The 21,574-nt window shown below is 42.4% G+C and overlaps 1 protein-coding gene across 2 annotated transcripts in view; it reads right to left on the reverse strand.

Annotated features, from left to right (window-relative positions):
- JAKMIP2 (janus kinase and microtubule interacting protein 2) overlaps positions 1-21,574 on the reverse strand; it is a 176,626-nt gene that overhangs the window by 75,627 nt on the left and 79,425 nt on the right. For both annotated transcript variants that reach the window (XM_004618166.2, XM_055141451.1), the window contains exon 2: positions 1,537-1,813. In XM_004618166.2, the coding sequence (XP_004618223.1) occupies positions 1,537-1,665 (129 nt within the window). In that variant the 5' untranslated portion in view covers positions 1,666-1,813. The remainder of the gene's footprint in view (positions 1-1,536; positions 1,814-21,574) is intronic.

A 21,574-nucleotide genomic window follows, 5' to 3' on the forward strand; every position in this document is an offset into this window, starting at 1 on the left:
ATAGAATGAGAGTGTATTTTTTTAATCTACGGCTTGATTAAGACCAATTTCTTACTATACAAAGAATTAATTTATATGCTGACATGATGGTCTGTAGTTTGTTCACAGTAAAATATCTTATAGTACATATTTCAAAGTACGTGGTGGTGGAATATGTGCACTGGTGAAGGGATGGGTGTTCGAGCATTGTATAACTGAGACTTAAACCTGAAAACTTTGTAACTTTCCACATGGTGACTCAATAAAAAAATTTTAAAAAAACCAAAAAAACAAAGTACGGTCATGTCATCCTTCAGTTTGAGAGTCACACTGTTTGGGTGAGAAAACTGTATGCGTACTTAAGAAAGATTCAAGGAAGTCTAGTTATCAGTTGATTCAAATAGAGAACACACTGGACAAATATTATAACAAATAATTTTTAAGATTTTACTGTGTGCCAGGAATCTGGAAAAAATTCATCTCATTTAATTCTCATTTATGTATTTGTCTGATTTAAACCTCATTAGCTCTCCATTGTTGTATGTTAAGGAGTAACCAAGGTATAAGGAACAGATGACCTTTCATTCACTCTTCTGCTCATGGATAGATGATGAGCTTTTTTTTTAAGTTCTAAACATTTACTTAAGGCTCCAAGGATAGAGAAGAAAGACGAGTGTCTACTTTCATAGATAATACATCTCGGGGGTGGGGTGGAAGAGACAAATACTAAATAAGAAAAAAAAATCACTTGCTAATGAAGAAGACTCAGGCCACGGGGAGTAGGTGGACATGGGTAGTGTTCTGTTTGAGAGAGTGACCTGTGAGCTGAAGGAAGAGTGAAAGGGGCAGGGAGATGACGGGGAAACCAGGACAAGGTCTTAAATCTGCTCATCTCTCGACCTAGCAAAGAGGCTGGAGTAGCATGATCAGAGTTGAACGTTGGGAGGCTCACTCGGAGAGAAAGCTGAAAGTAATGCCCTGTAGTGGAATGAGCACCCTGCAAGGTAAGGAGCCCTAGCAGGTTTTGAGTGTGGGCTGACAGGGGTGTGATTATTTCAGCTGACTGCAGGGGGAGTCAGCTAAGAGGGCAAAGGAAGAACTTGCATCAGGTCAGACAATCACTGTTGTTGGGAGGCTGGGAGGTAGTGGTGGGTGCTGCTGTCTCAATTTTTCTATCTGGCTTTCTTTTTTTTTTTTTTTTTGCTTTTTGGGTCACACCCGGCGATGCACAGGGGTCACTCCTGGCTCATGCACTCAGAAATCACCCCTGGCGGTGCTCAGGGGACCATATGGGATGCTGGGATTCGAACCCGGGTCGACCGCGTGCAAGGCAAACGCCCTACCCACTGTGCTATCGCTCCAGCCCCTCTATCTGGCTTTCTGAGGAAGATCTGAATATGCTCATGAGCAAACTGTCCTCACCTGTGGACCCCTTGTTTCAATCCCCCCCTGGCTACATATTAAAGGATCTCCTGACAGACAGGGTTTGTGGCCTCTCACCCACCTGGGAGACGGATCCCCCTGATCCAGGCTCAGCCCCAGGTGGTCTCCACTCACCTTGGACTTCTCTTGGTGTAGCTCTATCTGGATGTCTGTGAGCTTTGTCCTGAGGTCTTCATTGGCAGCTTGAAGGGCAACGACGAGTGCCTCGGGCTTCTCGCCCTTATTTCGCCCTTTCTTGGACATTGTTCCTTTTGAAATGGGGTCTGTTGGTTCTTAGTTCCTTTCAAACGGGGGCTGCCATGTTACTGCTTCTTAACCCGGAGTGCGGTGCTTCAGCATCTACTGCGTGGTGCTCTTTGACAAGGTCTCCTCAGCCGCTGCCTTGGAAGCCCTGACAAGGGAGAGAGCAGTTACTATTACGGTAAAGTCATCTAGGCTAGTGCCAGTCAGTCAGTCAGGAAGATGCCTGTGACAGCATCTTCCTGAGGCTTCTGGTCTCCAGGGTGACCTGCCCACTTGCCATATGACTTTAGGGATCATTCCGAAGGATCTGGTCAAGTCACGCCAAGTTGCCACTTAAAATCATCCCAGGACCCTTTACAACTCTCAGTGCTCATACACCCGAGTCTTCCCATTCTCCTGGCCTCCTCCCCTCCATTGCATTCACGGATACTATGGCTGCAAGGAACCTCTCTGAATATTCTGATTCGCTGTCTCTTCCCTCCAGGACTTTTCCTATTCAGTTTGTCGTCCTCTCTCCTCTGCCCAGCTCCCGCACACGATCCTCCTCCTGCTTTCTCTTCCTCACATCCTGCCACACATTCAGGTTAGTCTGACCATTTTTGATGATGCCTTTAGGTCTCACTTCCTCCTGGGAGGACCCCACAGGGGAATACATGCCCTTATTATCCAAGTGCTGTCATCTCCATAAGTCTGTAAAAGGTTGTGAATGTAGGAATGTGTTGTTCTAATTTTGTCATGAGGTCTGGGACATACTCAATTAGTATTTGTGAAAAGAAGTCTCTCAGGGGATGACCTCATGATCACCGTATAGAGAGCGCCAACTGCAGGAAAATGTGATACATGCCCAAACCTTAGAATTCTAGGTTTCTACAAGGAATTCTACAAAGGGTAAACAGTGAAAATGAGGGTTAACAATAACTGTACTGCTGGTACCAATGGGTTAATCAATATTGTGAGACGTCCTTCTATATGCTTTATTAGATGCAGTATGTTGAGATTTAAAAAGAAATCTGAATTTCAAGGCCAAAAAAATGAAACTCTTTATTTATTCAAGCTTCCATGCATCTGCTCATCAACCCATCTGCTTATCTATCCACCAACCCATCTGTCCATCCATCTCCTTTCATCACTGTTAATTTACAGATTAATACCATTTTAAAATAAACATGGGGTGGGGAGACAGAGTGCATACCTCACAAGGGCAAAGTGCAGAGTTAAATCCCTTGTACCTCTTCCCTTCCTTCCTGCACTCTTCCCAACACAGCCTGTACTGTAGGCTCGAGTATTGTAGAGAGTATTAGAGGGTCTTCAGTCACCAGGGGGGAGGCCCCAAACAAAAATAGACACTAGTCTTTCAGATATAGAGAAGGATATCTCCTTCCAAAAGCATGGGTAAGGCAGAGAAGGTGGTATCAGCCTGGAACTTGAGGGATAAATTGGAAGTTAAGAGCTGAAAAATCTGATGAAGTATCCAAGGTGAAAGAAAGATCCAGCACTAGGATACAGCAGAGAAAAAGCACAGTAGCTATGTTTTTTTTTTTTTTTCCTTTTTGTGGTGGGGGGAATGAGTGGCTTTTAAAATTAGATTTAGGATGTGTCTGATTGGAGTGATAGCACAGCGGGTAGGGCGGTTACCTTGCACGTGGCTGATCTGGGTTCGATTCCTCCGTTCCTCTCAGAGAGCCCGGCAACCCACTGAGAGTATCCTGCCGGCACGGCAGAGTCTGGCAAGCTACCCGTGGCATATTCAATATTCCAGAAATAGTAATAACAAGTCTCATAATGGAGATGTTATTGGTGCCCGCTCGAGCAAATCGATGAACAATGGGGCAACAGTGCTACAGTGCTATAGACAGGATGTGTCTGACCAACATTAATTCTGGAAAGGCTCTTTGGAAATGACTGTGAGAGACCTGGTATACTTAAGAGTTTTGGATCCTTTTTGTCAATAAGTGGTGGGAAAGCTGTTGATGCGGTTGGCAGGTACATGCTGTAGCGGGGCAGGGGTTTTGCCTGGTTATTCTGGTGGCAGAATGTGGCTAAAATGGAGGTGGCACGACCAAGCAGAAGGCAATAGAGCATTCCAACCTGAGAAATCATGAAAATCTCATTAGAGCAGCAAGAGGAGAGGAAAATAAAAGATGTGCCTTGACTTGCAAATCCTTAGGATTATATTGGAACAAAGTGGTAAAAAGAATGTAAATTCTAAATCATTAAAGTTAATAGGAAAATATGACAAGATACTAGGGAAAGTTTCCCATAAAATTTTCAGAAAACTGAAGTTTTATAGATGGAAGTGCTGCAGGCCAGAACTTTGAAGAACTCCTACTGGTCACCCATATGTTCCAGCAGCTGTTGTTCTCGGCAGACCCCTGATATTCAGCCACGAGGTTCATGCTGGGATTGTGGGCATTCTGCCATCTTCCCTCTGAGCACAGGGGCTATGCCCTTTGCAGTGTGTCAGGGAGCTGGGCTCTCAGACTCTCTGACTCTGTCCTGCAGGCAAGGAACTCCCCATTCCCTTCTATCCTGACTCAGATGCTGAGGTTGTTCTTCATGGTTGTTTTGCAAATACTGCCAAATTACTGAAATATAAACCAAAAGAGAGGGGGCTGGAGAGATAGTACAGAGGGTGGGGCACCAGTCTTGCATGTGGCTGACCGGGTTTGATTCCCAGCACCAAGATGGGCCCCTAAACTTGCCAGGTACGGTCCTCCAATCAAATAAATTTTTATTAATAAACATATCAGTACATTAATAAATATATAAACCATTAATAATTACATTAATTAGTAAATAGCAACTCTGAGTAATAGCACAGCGGGTAGGGCATTTGCCTTGCACATGGCTGACCCGGGTTCAATTCCTCCACCCCTCCCGGAGATCCTAGCAAGCTACTGAGAGTATCTCGCCTGCACGGCAGAGCCTGGCAAGCTACCTGTGGAGTATTCGATATGCCAAAAACAGTAACAAGCCTCACAATGGAGATGTTACTGGTGCCCGCTTGAGCAAATCGATGAGCAATGGATTAATTAGTACATAAATAAATATAATAAATATCCTCTTAGAAAGATGTCTAAGAGAATACTCTTTTGCTGTCAGTAGATTTGAAATAAATTCCATGAATGCTTACTGGATGTATGTTATTGACATTAGGTTATGATCAAAGCAACATAAGTCTGTGCAAAAAAAAGCAAATGTAAAAATATCTGAAAATCCTGATGTTTTATGCTGGTTCTTACAATATAAAACACAGAAATGGGCCTATGTATTTAGTCACAAAATCATATTTCCTAAGCACCATTCCTGTTTATTTATTTACTGTTTACTTGTAAACGTTTAGCAGTATAGTCCTTGTTCCTGTCCTCAAGGGTTCTACTCTATTACAGAAGAAAAGCAACTGTACATTGAAAACACTGTAGAAAGCAGGAAGCGTTTCCTTTCCTTTCTATTTGCACTATTGGGGAACATACTTGTGCTCACACACTTTGCCTTTGTGTGCCAGGAGGTGCACTTGCTGTGATGCCAGGGAATCACACCAGTGGCTGTTGATAGCACTCAGTGATATGGGCTAGGGCCAGGAATGGAATTTACAGCTCATGCATGCAAGGCAGGCATTCCATCACCGAGTCACCCTCACTCTGTAAGAACACCTTACAGGACTGAATTAATCTGTCCAAAAGAACGCTTTGAGATATTTATCTTTTTTTAGGAGGTGGAAGGTTGTATCCCGAGATTATTCCCAGTGATATCAGCCAACAGGGTCAGCCAATTCATACTCAGATCTTGCTATGTAATAAATGCTATATGGTCTGCTGTCACTAGGGGCCCTGAGGGTGTCTCCAGAGGTGCTGGGGGGGCTGGGGGGGGGGGGGGCTCGAGGATGGACCTTCAGAAGGGTTGGAGGCCTCTAGGACTGCATCTGGGGGTTCTTGTGAGCCAGAGTTTGACCTTGTATACCTGTGCATACAACACATGTGCCCTGACCACTGAGCTATCTTCCCGTCCTTATTCTTAATATTTTTATATAAGAAAACTGAAGATAAGAGAACCCCATTAGCTAAAAAATTATATAGCTCTGAAGTGGGAGAGCTACGGCCCAAACACACAAGTCAGTCTTCAGAGCTCTAAAAAACATTGTGTTGGAAAAAGGGTAGGATTCAGCTCTGGTTGTAGATACAGACACTGAAAGTTTGGCTCTTACAAAATGGAGGAGTAGGGGCTAGAGTGATAATACAGTGGGTAGGGCGTTTGCCTTGCATGCGGCCGACCCGGGTTCGATACCCAGCATCCCAGAAATTACTCCTGGTGCTCAGGGACCCCCTGAGCACCAGGAGTAATTTCTGAGTGCAGAGCCAGGAGTAAGCCCTGTGCATCGTCCAAAAAGCAAAAAGCAAAAAAAAAAATAATAAAAAAGGAGTAGAACATAGTGGTTAAGAGCATGGTATTTAACCTCTATTGCAAACCACAACACTCAACAGGAGAGAGAAAACAAAAGGGAATGCCCTGCCACAGAGTCGGGGGTGGGGGGGGCAGGGGAAGGGGAAGGAGGGGAAGGGGGGAGTGGGATGGAGGAGGTGGGATGGTGGGAAGGTTCCTGGGACCTGGGATCATTGGTGGTGAAGAATGGGCAGTGGGGAGGGATGGGTACTTGATTACTGTATGACTGAAACGCAAACACAATAATTTGTAAGTATGTACCTCACAAAAAAGAAAAAGAGCATAGTATTTAAAATCAGAAATCTGACTGTGAATCAAAATATCTAGTTATATATTCTTACCCAAATTCTCTAACGCTCTGTTCCTTTACTGGGAAGTGGAGAAAGGAATATATATTTATTTACTTTCCTGAACTCTGGCAAGGAATAAATGGGTAAAAGTGTAGCAAATGATTAGTGAATTATATTAGTACCACTATCCTAGTTATTGTTTGTCCAGGAGCTAACCGTTCACTGAAATACAGTTTAGAGCACAGGGGTAAAAGAAGCATTGATTGCTGCTTTATGATGAAAGGATGGGTCAGTAACAGCTCCTTGATCCCTGGAAAGACTAAAGCAATTCATGGTTACGCTTCCGGGGAAACAGGACCCGTGCTGACAGCATGAGTATTCCCACAAGTCATTGCTTTGTAGCTTGTTCTGCCCTAAGCTAAACCTGAATAAAGTCATCATTAATCTCAGAATTTTCAATAAGGTTGTTGGCTCTCTAATGACTTGAAATACAACTGTAACATAAAATACCTGGAGTTCTTATGTATGAAGCTAAGTGCTTCCACTCTTCTCCATAATTAATATCTAGAAATGTCTGCTCTACCAAAGCCTTGTTGATTTGTTTCAAGCCCTACTGCCACTTATTTTTCAGATGATGCTTCAGTCAGACACAATTAGTGCTTAAAATAGATGGAAAAATCTACTTTAGGTGACCTGCAGAGACATGTTATCGCCTCTTAAACCAAGGCAGGAAAAAAGTGCTTTGCTGTACATCCATGAACCAGGCACATTAGCTTAAAATAAAATAGAGACCACTATTTAGCCAGTCCAAGCTTGGGGCTCAAGTTTTTATATAGAAAGGAATGTGGGCAGGGCTATGAGTTAATTGTATGGCCCAAAGAAAATATTCTGTTTTCTGAGATTTGCAAAGGAGCATGGTAGTGATTAAAAATCAAGGATTGTAAATCTCTGAACTTTCATATCTCTTTGTTCTTCTCTAGCCTCTTCCACTTTAGCTTCTTTATCACAAAATAATAGAAAGTAGTATTATTATTAATTTAAATTCAATAAATGAAATGTTTCACGTGGAAGGATGCTGGAGCCTTGAACTAATTACTCCTAGTGGAATTTTTAGATCTCAGGTTAAAGACTTTATATTAGAAATATATTTCCTAAAGTATAGATAAGAGAAAGCTTGCATACATGCAGACACATGAAAGGCATTTAACCTTTCCTTAACGAGGGTTAACAGGAAGAATTGGTAAGTCAGTAGGATTCAAAGCAGGATTCATTCAGCACTAAATTACTGTGCAAACCCTTCATTTTATACGTGTAGTTCCTTGCCTGGCTTCCCTTTTCCTTCCTCAGTTTCCCACTGAACTCTCTCCTAGTTAACTTTTAGGACCTACATGCAAGCCCCACTCACATCACTTTCTTTCACACCTTTTCTCCACCCTCTAATAATGTGGAATACATTATTTCTTCACCTGGGCCTTCATTTTCACGTTAAAGACACTCCTTAGAGTATTTATCACTCATTTGTAAACTAATTACTAATCAGGAAAATTTTATAAAGCATCTAGGTTGGAGAGAGATGTCCATATAAAACAAGAGACAAGTATCTGTCCTATATAGAACCAACAATTTCATACATTGTGATAATTCCACATACAATGAATAGGACAGAGATTTAACAGGGGTCTCAAGGACCCAGAAAAACTCACTTGGCAAAGAGAAATATAGCAAAGATCTGTAAGATGAGAAGGAACTAGCAAGCAAAGGATTGAGAGTGGGGGATAATATTTTAGTTATGAAGGTCAAGAAGAAAGAGAAGATTTATAAAGCTCTAGAGAAAAATGTAGGTAATGATGCAGAGCACTTTTTCATGTGCCTTTTGGCCATTCGTATTTCTTCCTTGGTAAAGTTTCTGTTCATTTCTTCGCCCCATTTTTTGATGGGGTTGGATGTTTTCTTCTTGTAGAGTTCAACCAGTGCTTTATATACCATTGATATCAACCCCTTATCTGATGGGTATTGTGTAAATATCCTTTCCCATTCTGTGGATAGTCTTTGGATTCTGGTCACTGTATCTCTTGCGGTGCAGAAGCTTTTTAGTTTAATGTAGTCCCATTTGTTGATCTCTGTTTTTACTAGATTGCTTAGTTCCGTGTCACCTTTGAAGATACTTTTATCTTCAATATCGTGGAGGGTTTCGCCGACCTTGTCTTCAATGTACCTTATGGTTTGTGGTCTAATGTTGAGGTCTTTAATCCATTTTGATCTGACTTTTGTGCATGGTGTCAGGTCAAGGTCTAAACCCATTTTTTTGCATGTGGTTGTCCAGTTGTGCCAGCACCATTTGTTAAAGAGGCTTTCCTTGCTCCACTTCACATCTCTTGCTCCCTTATCAAAGATTAGATGGTCATACATTTGGGGTTGTGTGTAGGGATATTCCACCCTGTTCCATTGGTCTACGGCTCTGCCTTTGTTCCAGTACCATGCTGTTTTAATTGTTACTGCTTTGTAGTAAAGTTTGAGGTTGGGGATGGTGATGCCTCCCATCATCTTTTTCCCAAGAATTGTTTTAGCTATCCTTGGACGTTTGTTATTCCATATGAATTTTAGGATTGCTTGATCCATTTCTTTGAAGAATGTCATGGGTATATTTATAGGGATCGCATTGAATCTGTATAATGCTTTAGGGAGTATTGCCATTTTGACAACATTGATTCTCCCTATCCACGAGCAGGGTATATGTTTCCATTTCCTCATGTCCTCTTTGATTTCATGGAGTAGCGTTATGTAGTTTTCTTTGTAAAGGTCTTTTACTTCCTTGGTTAAGCTGATTCCGAGGTACCTGATACACACATCCAAAAGAACAAAAGCAACCGCTGTTGGAGAGGATGTGGGGAGAAAGGGACCCTTCTTCACTGCTGGTGGGAATGCCGACTGGTTCAGCCCTTCTGGAAAACAATTTGGACGACTCTCAAAAAATTAGATATTGAATTCCCATTTGACCCAGCAATACCACTGCTGGGAATATATCCCAGAGAGGCAAAAAAGTACAATCGAAACAACATCTGCACATGTATGTTCATCGCAGCACTGTTTACAATAGCCAGAATCTGGAAAAAACCCGAATGCCCCAGAACGGATGACTGGTTGAGGAAACTTTGGTACATCTATACAATGGAATACTATGCAGCTGTTAGAAAAAAGGAGGTCAAGAATTTTGTAGTCAAGTGGATGGGCATGAAAAGTTTCATGCTGAGTGAAATGAGTCAGAAAGAGAGAGACAGACATAGAAAGATTGCACTCATCTATGGTATATAGAATAACAGAGTGGGAGACTAACACCCAAGAACTGTAGAAATAAGTACCAGGAGGTTGACTCCATGGCTTCGAGGCTGGCCTCACGTTCCGGGGAAAGGGCAACTCAGAGAAGCGATCACCAACTACATTGTAGTCGAAGGCCATGTGGGGGAAGGGAGTTGCGGGCTGAATGAGGGCTAGAGACTGAGCACAGCGGCCACTCAACACCTTTATTGCAAACCACAACAGCTAATTAGAGAGAGAAAACAGAAGGGAATGCCTTGCCACAGTGGCAGGGTGGGGTGGGGGGGAGATGGGATTGGGGAGGGTGGGAGGGACACTGGGTTTACGGGTGGTGGAGAATGGGCACTGGTGAAGGGATGGGTTCCAAACTTTGTATGAGGGAAGTATAAGCACAAAAGTGTATAAATCTGTAACTGTACCCTCACGGTGATTCTCTAATTAAAAATAAATAAATCTAAAAAAAAAAGAAAAATGTAGGTAATAACTTCATGAGTAAATGAAAAAAAATGAAAGAGCTAAGTTTAAAGAGGTAGGGATGGAGCAGCTGGTAAAGAACAGTGTTAATTACGTTAAGGATGTGCACTCCATCCCCATAGCATGAAGAATTGCAAAAGGGTTTCAAATATGGAGTGAAACCTGCTCACACTTTGGTTTTAGTAATAGTTCTTACGGCAGAAAAAATGGAATGGACTCAGAGGGGTACATGTAGATGCAGAAGGAACAGTTAGGAAGCTCTGTCAAAAGCCATTTATATTACAGTCATTCTTTAGTTGAGGGATTTCTACCTTGGGTCTAACTCATCTTTTCACTCACAGTACTTGTCACAATGGCCACCCATGGATAATTCTTAGATTGAGGAATTAATTTTACCAAGTCTACAAATATCATTTATAAGAAAATATACTATGGACAATTTCTTTTCTTTATTTTTTTTTCTTTCTTTTTTTTTTTTCCTGGAGCCCTGAGTGGCTGCATTGCTTTCAGGCAGAAGTTATAGCTTGATGTAATAGTCAAATAAATAATACTATCAAGTATGTTTTTATTTAAGTCACATGATAAAAATTTCCTAATCCTTGTGACCTTTCATACTCTTATATTGAATTTCCCTCCTCACCACTAAGTCATTGTGTATTACGTTCTCTTGACTGGATATAGAGGTTTTCACTTGGACATGTTTAGCAAGCCAGACTTTCTCAGGGATGTTTTCACTCCCTACCACAGTTTACAGAGCCGAATACAGACCACTTAAGACAATAAGTAGAATTACATATTAAACTAATTTCTTAATATCTCTTTCCCCTTTTTGCTTATCAAAGTCAGAAATTTCCATTTTATTCTCAATGCTCAGCATAGGGCCTAATGATAAGTACTTAAAAATAAAATGTTTGTAGTCAAAGAATGTTTGTTGGAAAGTTAAATAAATAAAACTAAAACGGAATGTTCACTGGCAAGAGTGAAGATCTCCAGTTTCTAGATGGAGGGTAGTTAAGATACAGGAGGGTCCCTTATGACAATACTAGTTGGAGACGGTAACTCTGGACAAGAACTGAGTGTTGAAAGTGGGTAAAGGGACATAGATGATAACCTTTCGGCATCTGTACTGCAAGCCATAATGCCTAAAAAGAGACAGAGAAAGAGAAAGAGAGAAGAGAGGTACCTGCCATAGAGGCAGGCTGAGGTGAGGGGTGTCTTGAAGGGGAGGGAGGGAAACTGAGGACACTGGTGCTGGGAAACTACACTGGTGGAGATGGGTGTGGAACATTATATGACTGAAATGTAATCATGAACAATTTCAGAATGCTCTATCTTACGGTAATTCAATAAAAAACAAAACTAACTAAATAATCTACAGTTCCTGACATTAATGCCTGCATATTCCTAATGGTATTCTCTCCAAATATTGATTATTATAGGTGGGGGTAGAATTCATCATTTGAGTAATTAAAATGTTACTGTATGCATAATAAATTGCAAAATGTTAATAGTGCTTAAGAATTCAGAAATTTAATCAACATACTCTTAAATATAAGAAATTTATACCTAAGGTACAGATTTCCTCCTCATATTTTACTCAATATATTATCTCCAGGCACGGAAACAAGGAATTCCAATTTTTTTTTTTTGGGTCACACCCAGCAATGCACAGGGGTTACTCCCGGCTCATGCACTCAGGAATTACTCCTGGTGGTGCTCGGGGGACCATATGGGATGATGGGAATCGAACCCTTGTCAGCTGCGTTGCAAGGCAAATGCTGTGTTATCACTCCAGCTCCAGGAATTACAATTTATTATTTAAGGATTTAAACTATTGCTATAAGCACCCTCATTAGGTGTCAAAAGTAAAGCCTCAGAGCTCAAAATCTTTTTCTCCACATGAACCCAAAAAGGAGATTCTGAGAGGAAGCCTTTTCTCTTTCAACAGTAAACAACCCGTGATTCTCCAAAGCTCTGGAGTCTTGTCTATGATAATATCTGATATTGCAGCAGCATTTGTAAAGATAATTATACTTCATCCACTCATTGACTTCATACAGTGAGGGATGGCTACAACCGTACTGCTAATCATCGTCATCATTATTATTGACCATTTATGACCAAAGGCCACTGTGATAAGCTATTTCCGTGCATGATCTTTCTTGTGCTCTGGGGTAGGTGTTAAAAGTCATTTCGACTGGCCCTGCATGTATGATTTATGAGTCCTCTCTACTGTTCTCCCCACTGGGAGAGGCCGACATGTAAATAATGAACTGGAGGTCCGAGGATGTAATGAGCGCCCCGAGAGGAATGGGCACTGTATGAGCGCAGGGGAGGAGAGCAGCTCTCTGGGGAGGCCTGGGGCAGCTTCAGAGGCGGAGATGGCTGGCGAGGCTTTGGAAGAGGAGGGAGGATGAGTCCTGTGGCTGAAGGAAGAGTTGAAGGAATATTACAGAATGAGATTTGGTACACATCATGGGGATATTGAGATTATTGATTAATTACAGTTATGGGGGAAAAGAGAGGGGAGGAGTTTGGAAAGGGCTTATTTTTCACAATTCCATATAATCTCATTTTTATAATCTCACCTGCGTTTTCACACCTCCGGTAAAATATTTGGGATGAGTTCCATATTAAGTGCACAGGGGAAAAAGGTTTAGTAATAATTCTTAAACTCCTTCATGTGTCAGTCACAGCATTTACCTATGTGCCTCTGTCACTGTCACCCCGTTGCTCATCGATTTGTTTGAGCGGGCACCAGTAACGTTTCTCATTGTGAGACTTATTGTTACTATTTTTGGCATATTGAGTACACCACGGGTAGCTTGCCAGGCTCTGCCATGCGGGCGCGATACTCTCGGTAGCTTGCCAGGCTCTCTGAGAGGGGCGGAGGAATCGAACATGGGTCAGCCGAGTGCAAGGCAAATACCCTACCACGATGTGCCTATATTTTTTTATTATATATTCTATAAGTCTCATAATGAGAGACGTTACTGGTGCCTGCTGGAGCAAATCGATGAGCAACAAGATGACAGTGACAGCAATATATATATATATATATATATATATATATATATATATATAAAATCCCACTAAAATTTATGGTGTAGATTTCATTATCTCTAAAACTCTCATAAGTTAAAAACAATTCCCGCTCTACAGAAATCAATATGTGAGGCTCAAATCAGTTTCCTTCCTTCCAAAACACTTCAAAGATTTAATTCGAGGCCCTTAAAGCTGGACTGATGCTCAGAGCCCGACGGAGTTCATTGCCTGGGGCATTTCACTGAGAAGTCACATTTTTCAGAGCAGTTATAACCCAGCAGTTAACATCTTTGCTGTGTGAAATATGACAAGGGCAAGGGAGCCCTTTACTTCTGCCAAAGGGTATGTACACAATAGCTATTGTCTTAAATGATCACCAGACTTTGGTGATTAAATAAAAGGGGATGTGAAGCTTCAATGTAGTGCTGTGGTTGGAAAAATTGTTTTGACCTAGTTGCTTCACAGGAAGTCTGGCAAAACATAACAAACAGTAGGAGTAAATAGTAACCATTAATATTTCCTTTGCATTCATTCTGGTTGGGTAATAGAGACTCGCACTGTAGCACTGCACTGTTGTTCACTGACTTACTCGAGCGGGCACCAGTAACGTCTCCACTGTGAGACTTGTTGTTACCTATTTTTGGCATATTGAATACGCCACGGGTTCCCTGCCAGGCTCTGCTGTGTGGGCGGGACACTCTTGGTAGCTTGCCAGGCTCTCTGAGAGGGATGGAGGGATCGAACCTGGGTTGGCAAGGCAAATGCTCTACCTACTGTGCTATTGCTTCAGTCCAAATAGAGACTTAGTGAAGATAAATGATTGATCTATGACCCAGAGCTGGTAAGAAATAAGGCAAGAATGTCAGCTAAACCGCTGGGCTGCAGAACCTGTGGCTTCCCTCTGTCACTACAGTACCTCCCTCACAGACACTGGGAATGACTCCATGGAGTAAAGCAGGTCAAAAATTTAGCCTGGTGGGGCTGGAGCGATAGCACAGCGGGTAGGACATTTGCCTTGCATGCAGCCGACCCGGGTTCAATTTCCAGCATCTCATATGGTCCCCACCAGAAGTGATTTCTGAGTGCAGAGTCAGGAGTAAGCCCTGAGCATTGGCAGGTGTGACCCAAAAAGGAAAAAAAAAGAATTTAACCTGGCATGTGTCGAATAAATGCTCTGCTTGAATATATATATATATATATATATATATATATATATATATGCATATATCTGCATATATATGCCAATTGTTGTTCTCACCAAATTTAAACAAAATAAAAGAAAACAGATACACATCTCTGAATATGGATATAAGAAGTTAGTTGGGAGATACACATAGAATGTCAAATACGTCTTTACAATGACAGATCATGAGAACGGGCTACAGGTATAAGTAGCAAGGCACAGAGGGTTATAGAAAATGTCCAGGTAGGGTTACTATTTTAGAAAGGGAAAATGAGGAGGTACTCTCTGGCTAAGTCTTGAAAGGAGTGAGCCATCAGATGTTTGGGAAAAGCATTGCAGGGAATGTGGAGCTCAGGAAATGCACGCACAGACGGGCAAGTTCCAGGAAACTCAGCAGCAGGCAGAAAGGAAGGGACAAGTGTCACCAGCAGCCCAGTCAAGAGGGCGGGTACTAATGAGAGGGTCGTCTGTGTGGGCCTTGCATTTGAGGCCATGTTATGTCAACCTGGATTTTAACTCAGAGTGAGAATCCGCTTCCGGGATGACAGGAGGTGCCCTGCTCTGCCAGAGGGTTTAGCATATCAGTGACGATGGGATAAGAGAATGTGAAGAATCTGTATGAAGGCGGTGTAAAAAGATGGGTCAGGAGGTCACTGCAGAACCCAGATTAGAGACATGGCAACCTTAGGTTTAGGTAACAGCTGGGAGCTAGGAAGAGGGAACATGAACCAGCTTCTGCAAATCCTTTGAATGGTGTTTGACCAAGATCACAGAAGTGGTTGGTTGAGCTGAAGTGAAAAGCCAGAGGTCTGACTGAGGTGTAAAATAGTGCCCAGACTGTCTCTAAAATGTATCAAGCTCCAAATGTTAAGTAAGGCATGGTGGAGGAGGTGCAGAAAGATAGCACAGAGGTTAAGGCAGTTAGTTGCCTTGCATGTGTTAGGATCCAGTTGATTCCCAGAACCATACATAACCCCCTGAGCACCACCAGGAGTAGCCCCTGAGCACTGCCAGCTGTGTCTCCCACCCCCCACACAAAGGGAAACTGAGGCTGTGGCACAGAAAGAAAGAGAATGAAAGAATGAGAGATAGAGAAAGGGAGGGAGGGAGGAAGTAAGAGTAAGGAAGAGGAGGAGGAGAAGGAGGAGGAGGAGGAAGAGGAGGAGGAGAAGAAGGAGGAGAAGGAGGAAGAGGAGGAGGAGGAGGAAGAGGAGGAGGAGAAAGGGGAATAGGAGAAAGGGGGATAGGGGAAGAGAAAGAGGGGGAAAAGGAGGAGGGTGGAAGATGAGGAGAAGGAGGAGATATAGGGAGAGGAAGAGAAAGAGGATGAAGAGGAGGAGGAGGAGAAAAAGGGAGGGAGGGAGAGCATGATGAGGTTAAGAAAGCCATAGATCCTGAAGATGAAAGAGATGTGACTGACTCCCTGCCCTCAGAAAGTGTGGTCAACACAAAACAGCAACTCTGCTCCTTAAAGACTATGATCCTAGAGGACTACTAACCAATTTTGGCACCCAGTGGCTTCTTATAGAAATGCATCTAGACTGTGAACTGAGCTAAAATATCAGAAATCCAAGAGCTCAAATATTCTTCATTCTCAGCAACAGAAAACAAATTATCAAATGATGCCTTTTCAGCAGGTTTGATTGTTGGGGAAAAATTCCAAATAATAACAGTGAGTTTTCTGTTGAAATATTGAATGTATTCAAAGTATAGAGAGAATAAAGTGAAGATCATTAGCCACACAGGGAGGGGGTGGGTGGAATGGGGGGTACACTGGGGTTCTTGGTGGTGGAACATGTGCACTGGTGAAGGGATGGGGGTCTGATCATTGAGTGACTGAGAATTGAACCTGAAAGCTTTGTAACTTTTTTCATGGTGATTCAATAAAAAAAAGAAAAATCTAAAAAAAGAAAAAAAAAAAAAGAAAGTGTGGTCAGATTAAGAGGACAATATGCGAGAGCTCTATATGGAAACAGAATAGGGCCAGAGACAGGTGAGCACAGATCAGGCAAGAAACAAAAACAAACTCTGCTTTCAAGGGCTTTATGTTTAATAAGCAGGCAAAACATTTTCAAGATTAATATATAAATTTTATAGCCCATTAAAAAGTGAAATAAAATGGGACTTCATAAGAAATAAGCCCATTCCTGCCTAACATTGCAGGAGGGAAGTCAGAAGCCTTGTCATGTCTGTGAGAGGAACTGGATGAATAAAGTGGTGTATCCAGTCTACAAATTAGTAGGCAGTGGTAAGACGCATGTAAGTACGTGCAATTAAACACTAAGAGTAGATGCACTTTGAGACATATTATTGAGTCAAATTAACAGCATGATGAATGACGCGCTAACTAGAGTTATACACACTTAGTATACATAGGTATAAGGCCACAATATGTTTTGGAATTATATAGGAGTGAGGTTGTCCCTGTGGAGAGATCCAGAAGCTTCCCATCATCTGTTCAGGTTCTGATGGATGAGCTCCAACCCTCTCTTCTCAGCCTACGTTAGATGCTGGGAATGTTCCATAGCTGGGTGGCTGGGTGGCTCCCACACACGCCACCATTGCCCTTGGCATGAGAAACCTCACTGTGACCACAGCTTCGGCAATCACACTCTGCTCTGTCCCCAGAGAGGCTGGGAGTGGGCCTTGGTGAAAACAAGACTCCTCAGTTTCTTTCCAGTCTCTCAGAGCCTTAGGGAGAGCTAAGGGTAGACTGGAGCCCCGGGCTGGCTTCTATTCTCCTCTTCCTTTTCTGTTGTATAGGGGGCCATTCCCAGCTGGGCTCAGGCCTTCCTCCTGGCTCTATGCTCAGGGACCACACCTGGCGCTGCTTGCGAAGCCGTTGGTAATGTCGGTGATCAAACCCAGGGTGGCCGCATGCAAGGTAGGCATGTTACTGCTGTACTGTCACTCCAGCCCGGCCCTCTTCTTCCTTTTGTCACCATTTTCTAATCTCATTCCATTCATCAGCCTTCCAAGATCAACTAAGGTGAGATGTCACTCTTACCAGTGTACAGTAGCTAAGAAGTCTTGCAGGTTTTTTTGTTTGTTTGTGTTGGGGGCCACACTGGGAAGGGAGACCATGCTGAGTGCTGGGGTTCGAACCTAGGTCAGCTGCATGCCAGGCAAGTGCCCTACCCACCATACTATCAGTTCAACCCCAGAAGTCTCGTGTTTATTGATGCATCCTTCGGGTCACTGTTTCTCACTCCAGGGTCACATGGCTCCTATGAAACCCTATGATATTCTAAGGGATGCACAAGTGAAAATAATATAGTTGGGGGCAATGGCATGAGGTTATGGCATGACCAATTGGTGGCACAGGGTAAGCACAGAAAGGTTGAGAAATACTTTTTTTTTGGGGGGGGGCTTTTTGAGTCACACCCGGCGATGCTCAGGGCTGACTCCTGGATCTGCACTCAGGAATCACTCCTAGCAGTGCTCGGGGGGACCATATGGGATGCTGGGAATCAAACCGGGGTTGGCCGTGTGCAAGGTAAATGCCCTACCCACTGTACTATTGCTCCAGCCCCGAGAAATACCCTTTTATATGCATGAATTTTACCTTAAGGTTTTGTTGTTGTTTTGGTTTTTTTTGGGGGGGGCACACCGGGCAGTGCTCAGGGCTTATTCCTGGCTCTTATTCAGGGATCACTCCTGGTAAGGCTCAGGGGACACTGGGATCCAGGGATCAAACCCGGGTCTGCTCTGAGCAAGGCAAGTGCATTATCTGCTATACAGGGCTTTATTGTGAAAAGGTTAGGAAACGACATCTACGTGTCATTTTGTGTGAGAAAACTAGTTGCTACCCATAAATTACTACATAAATCTAGTTATTAAAAGATTAATAATGCCCCCCCACCATCTCCACGGTACACTGATGAAATGTTACTGTTATTATTAACTGTCTCACCTCCTCCACAGTATGCAGCTTGGAAAATGCTATTACTGAACCTCCCCTCCCACACTCCTGCCCCTCCAATCACAGGGGCCACGTTGGGAGGAAATGGGCGAGGCTTAAAGGATGAAGAATTTGGGAGCTGTGGATCAGGCTCAATCCCTGATCCCAGACTTCACATGCCCCACCCCCCAACAGCTTGTTGTGACCGTGCAGACTGCCTCTCCACTACCACCACACACACACACACACACACACACACACACACACACACACACACACACACACACACTACATGATGTGCTCTCTCTTAACCAATGAAAAACAGGCTTGCTCTGCCAGAACTGTGTTCTCCCTAGATACTGCATCTTGCTGGCTCTTCTCTCTGTCTCTTGCTTGCTTGCTCTTTCCAGCTGATGTTCTCTCTTGAATATGGATTCCTTTGCTTCCCACCTACTCACATCTTTCTAAGTAAGTGTCGTTCAACAAAAACTATCTGGCTTCTCAAAAAAAAATAAAACAATAAAAATAATTTCAAAAGCCAAGGATTTGAGCTCTGTCCTGTTGCTCTAAAATCATTTTTCCTTACTGTGTAAGTTATCAAAGTACTGGGACTTGCTTGATCTCACCTAATAGTCACAAAGAGACCTTGTGGCAGACACTACGACTCTCCCACTTGGCAGATGAGCAAACCAGGCTCCAGACATCTCTTCCCAGTGATTTTTTTTTAAGACCCTCTTTCTTCCAAAGACTTCCTTCCTCCATATCACCATATATACTTCAATGCTCAGGGAGCTTTACTGCCTGATCCGGCTCTTCTGTAGCCTAGTCCAGAACATGTGTGTGTGTGTATGTGTGTGTGTGTGTTCCCCTTTCTATTCACAGCCACACTGGTCAATTAGCAGGATGGAGATAATTTTTTTTTATGATTGGTATGAACATATTTATTTATTTATTAATTTACTGAGTCACCATGAGATATAGTTAGAAAGCTTTCATGATTGAGTTTCAGTCATACAATAATAAAACACCCATCCCTCCACCTTAGTAACTTTCCAGCCATCAATGTCCGAAGCACCCCTCCTGCCATCCTCCTTTCCCCTCCCCTCGCCCCCTCCCCCCTCCTTCTTACTCTCTCTCTACTTTGGGGCATTGGTTTACTATACAGATACTGAGAGGCCATCATGTTGGGTCCTTTGTGCAGAGATGACTTCAACATTTGTAATCATCCATGTCCTGTGCAATGGAACCTGGCAACGAGCATCGGTGCCAGTGGGGGTGTCCCCAACTCTTCCCTCCCTTCCCTTCTGTGCACATCGGTCACTGACTGTGTCCCACATCCACACACTGAATAGAATGCTCCTTCCTGTGTCAGGGGCTTCTCACAACTGCCTTAATTTCCCAAGGTCTCCGTTCATATGGCATTAACTCAAGACAGTTTTTGGCAGTGGAGCCTCTTAAAGAAGTGATCCAGTCTCAACTCCTGGTGCCTAAGAACGCAGCATTATTTAGAAATAGGGTCATTGTGGGTGGAGTCAATAGTTCATCATCGTCTGTCTTATCCTACAGGTTGGTGTTCTCTTTAAGAAAATTAGCTCACACACACATGATCTCATAGACTCCTACAGGGAAGGTGGGTGGTCTGAGAATGCCAGTAGCATAGGGAGGCAGTGACCAGAGTGATGCTAAGAAAAACAAATGTCAATAGTGACCCCTGGTCAATTAGGGGCAGACAAGACAGGCCTGGACAAGATCTCTAAGCCCCTGGAAAGAATCCACCCTGTTCACACCTGGACATCTGACCTCCAGGGCCATGAGAAACTGAATTCCTGTTATTTTAAGCCATCACCTTAACAATTTGGTACATTTGCCCTAGGAAACTAATACAGAAGCCTACCCAGTCAGGTTTTGCTCTATTTTTTTTTCCTCTTCCCTTCTCCCCCACCCCACTTAGGGCCAGCCGCTTCCAGTGAATATTTTCATAGTATCAACCAATTATTCCTGCCCCCCACCTGCATTGTATGACAGCTTGAAGTTTATATATATCAGATTTCTGTTTAATTACAACTGTCATTTTTTATTTCAGACTTGGTTGGACAGAGTCAATTCATGAATTAACCATTGGCTGAGTGACCTTTCACATCCTGACACACAATTAATGTCTAGAAGTTTCTGACCTGGAAAGAGGATTGATGATTTGATTTCTTTGATCAATACATGTTCCCATCCCACCCATGGCCCTTATTAAAATAGAAGCCCTGCAAAAAGAATGCTGGGTTTTGCTAAACTGAGCTATTAACATAAAAACAGAACAATGTGTGCTACATGTCTTTATAATGAAAAAAAATGAATGGCAAAGAAAGAGAACAGCATGTATTACCTTGGCCTGAGATATGGAAGAAGGTCCATTGAAAAATAAAGCAAAGCTCTCTCTTGCTTGGTCAGAGTGTATATTTCTTGTCCTCTAACATTTATCTATTTAGAAATCTCTGGGCAATGTTAAGATTGACAAAACAGTTTCTAATATTTGGGAAACTGTCAATACTGATACTGATAGGAAGTACTGGAAAATTGAAAATAATTTTTTCTTTAAGGAATCTGGATACTCTTTATATTTAGTCTTGTGATCAAACAGCACAATAATTATTTGCACCAACAATTTTTATAAAATCTAAAAAATAGACAATTTTTGTTTGAAAATAGTGAAGGTTGTATAGGTTTTATAGTGAAGGTTGCATAAACCTTCACTATAGGTTTTATTTTCTACCATTAGGTTTAGTTAATTTATAGACACAATCACATTTATCTTAAAATTTATAGGAAACCAACACTGCATAAATGAAGGGCAAGAAATCAGGAGTGTGCCCAGTTCTAATTTACTATATAATCTTAGACATTATTTAATTCCTCTTTCACCAGTATTTTCATTTCTGTCTCAGAGTGTTCTTGCTGGGACCAATAAATTCATATATGTGATTACAAACAACATCAGGTACTAATTTATTTTTAATGGAATTTTAATTTTTAAGTTCAGACATTGCACTTTGGTCCCAGAATTATCAAATCAAATGTCAAAAGATAGTTCAGACTCGGGTAAATTGAATGGTTTAAATGCTTTTAAAAAAATCATAATTTCAATTAATTTGGGGGCTAATTAATTTATATGGGGGCTGACTAGATAAATGAGACTCTGCAGAAAATCGTTTATTAATCTTATCTGTGTTGCTGGTTCCTGCTCAATAAAGTTCTCTCTGTCTCAAAATG

This window comes from Sorex araneus, chromosome 6 (assembly GCF_027595985.1).
Source record: "Sorex araneus isolate mSorAra2 chromosome 6, mSorAra2.pri, whole genome shotgun sequence".
Lineage (NCBI taxonomy): Eukaryota > Metazoa > Chordata > Mammalia > Eulipotyphla > Soricidae > Sorex > Sorex araneus.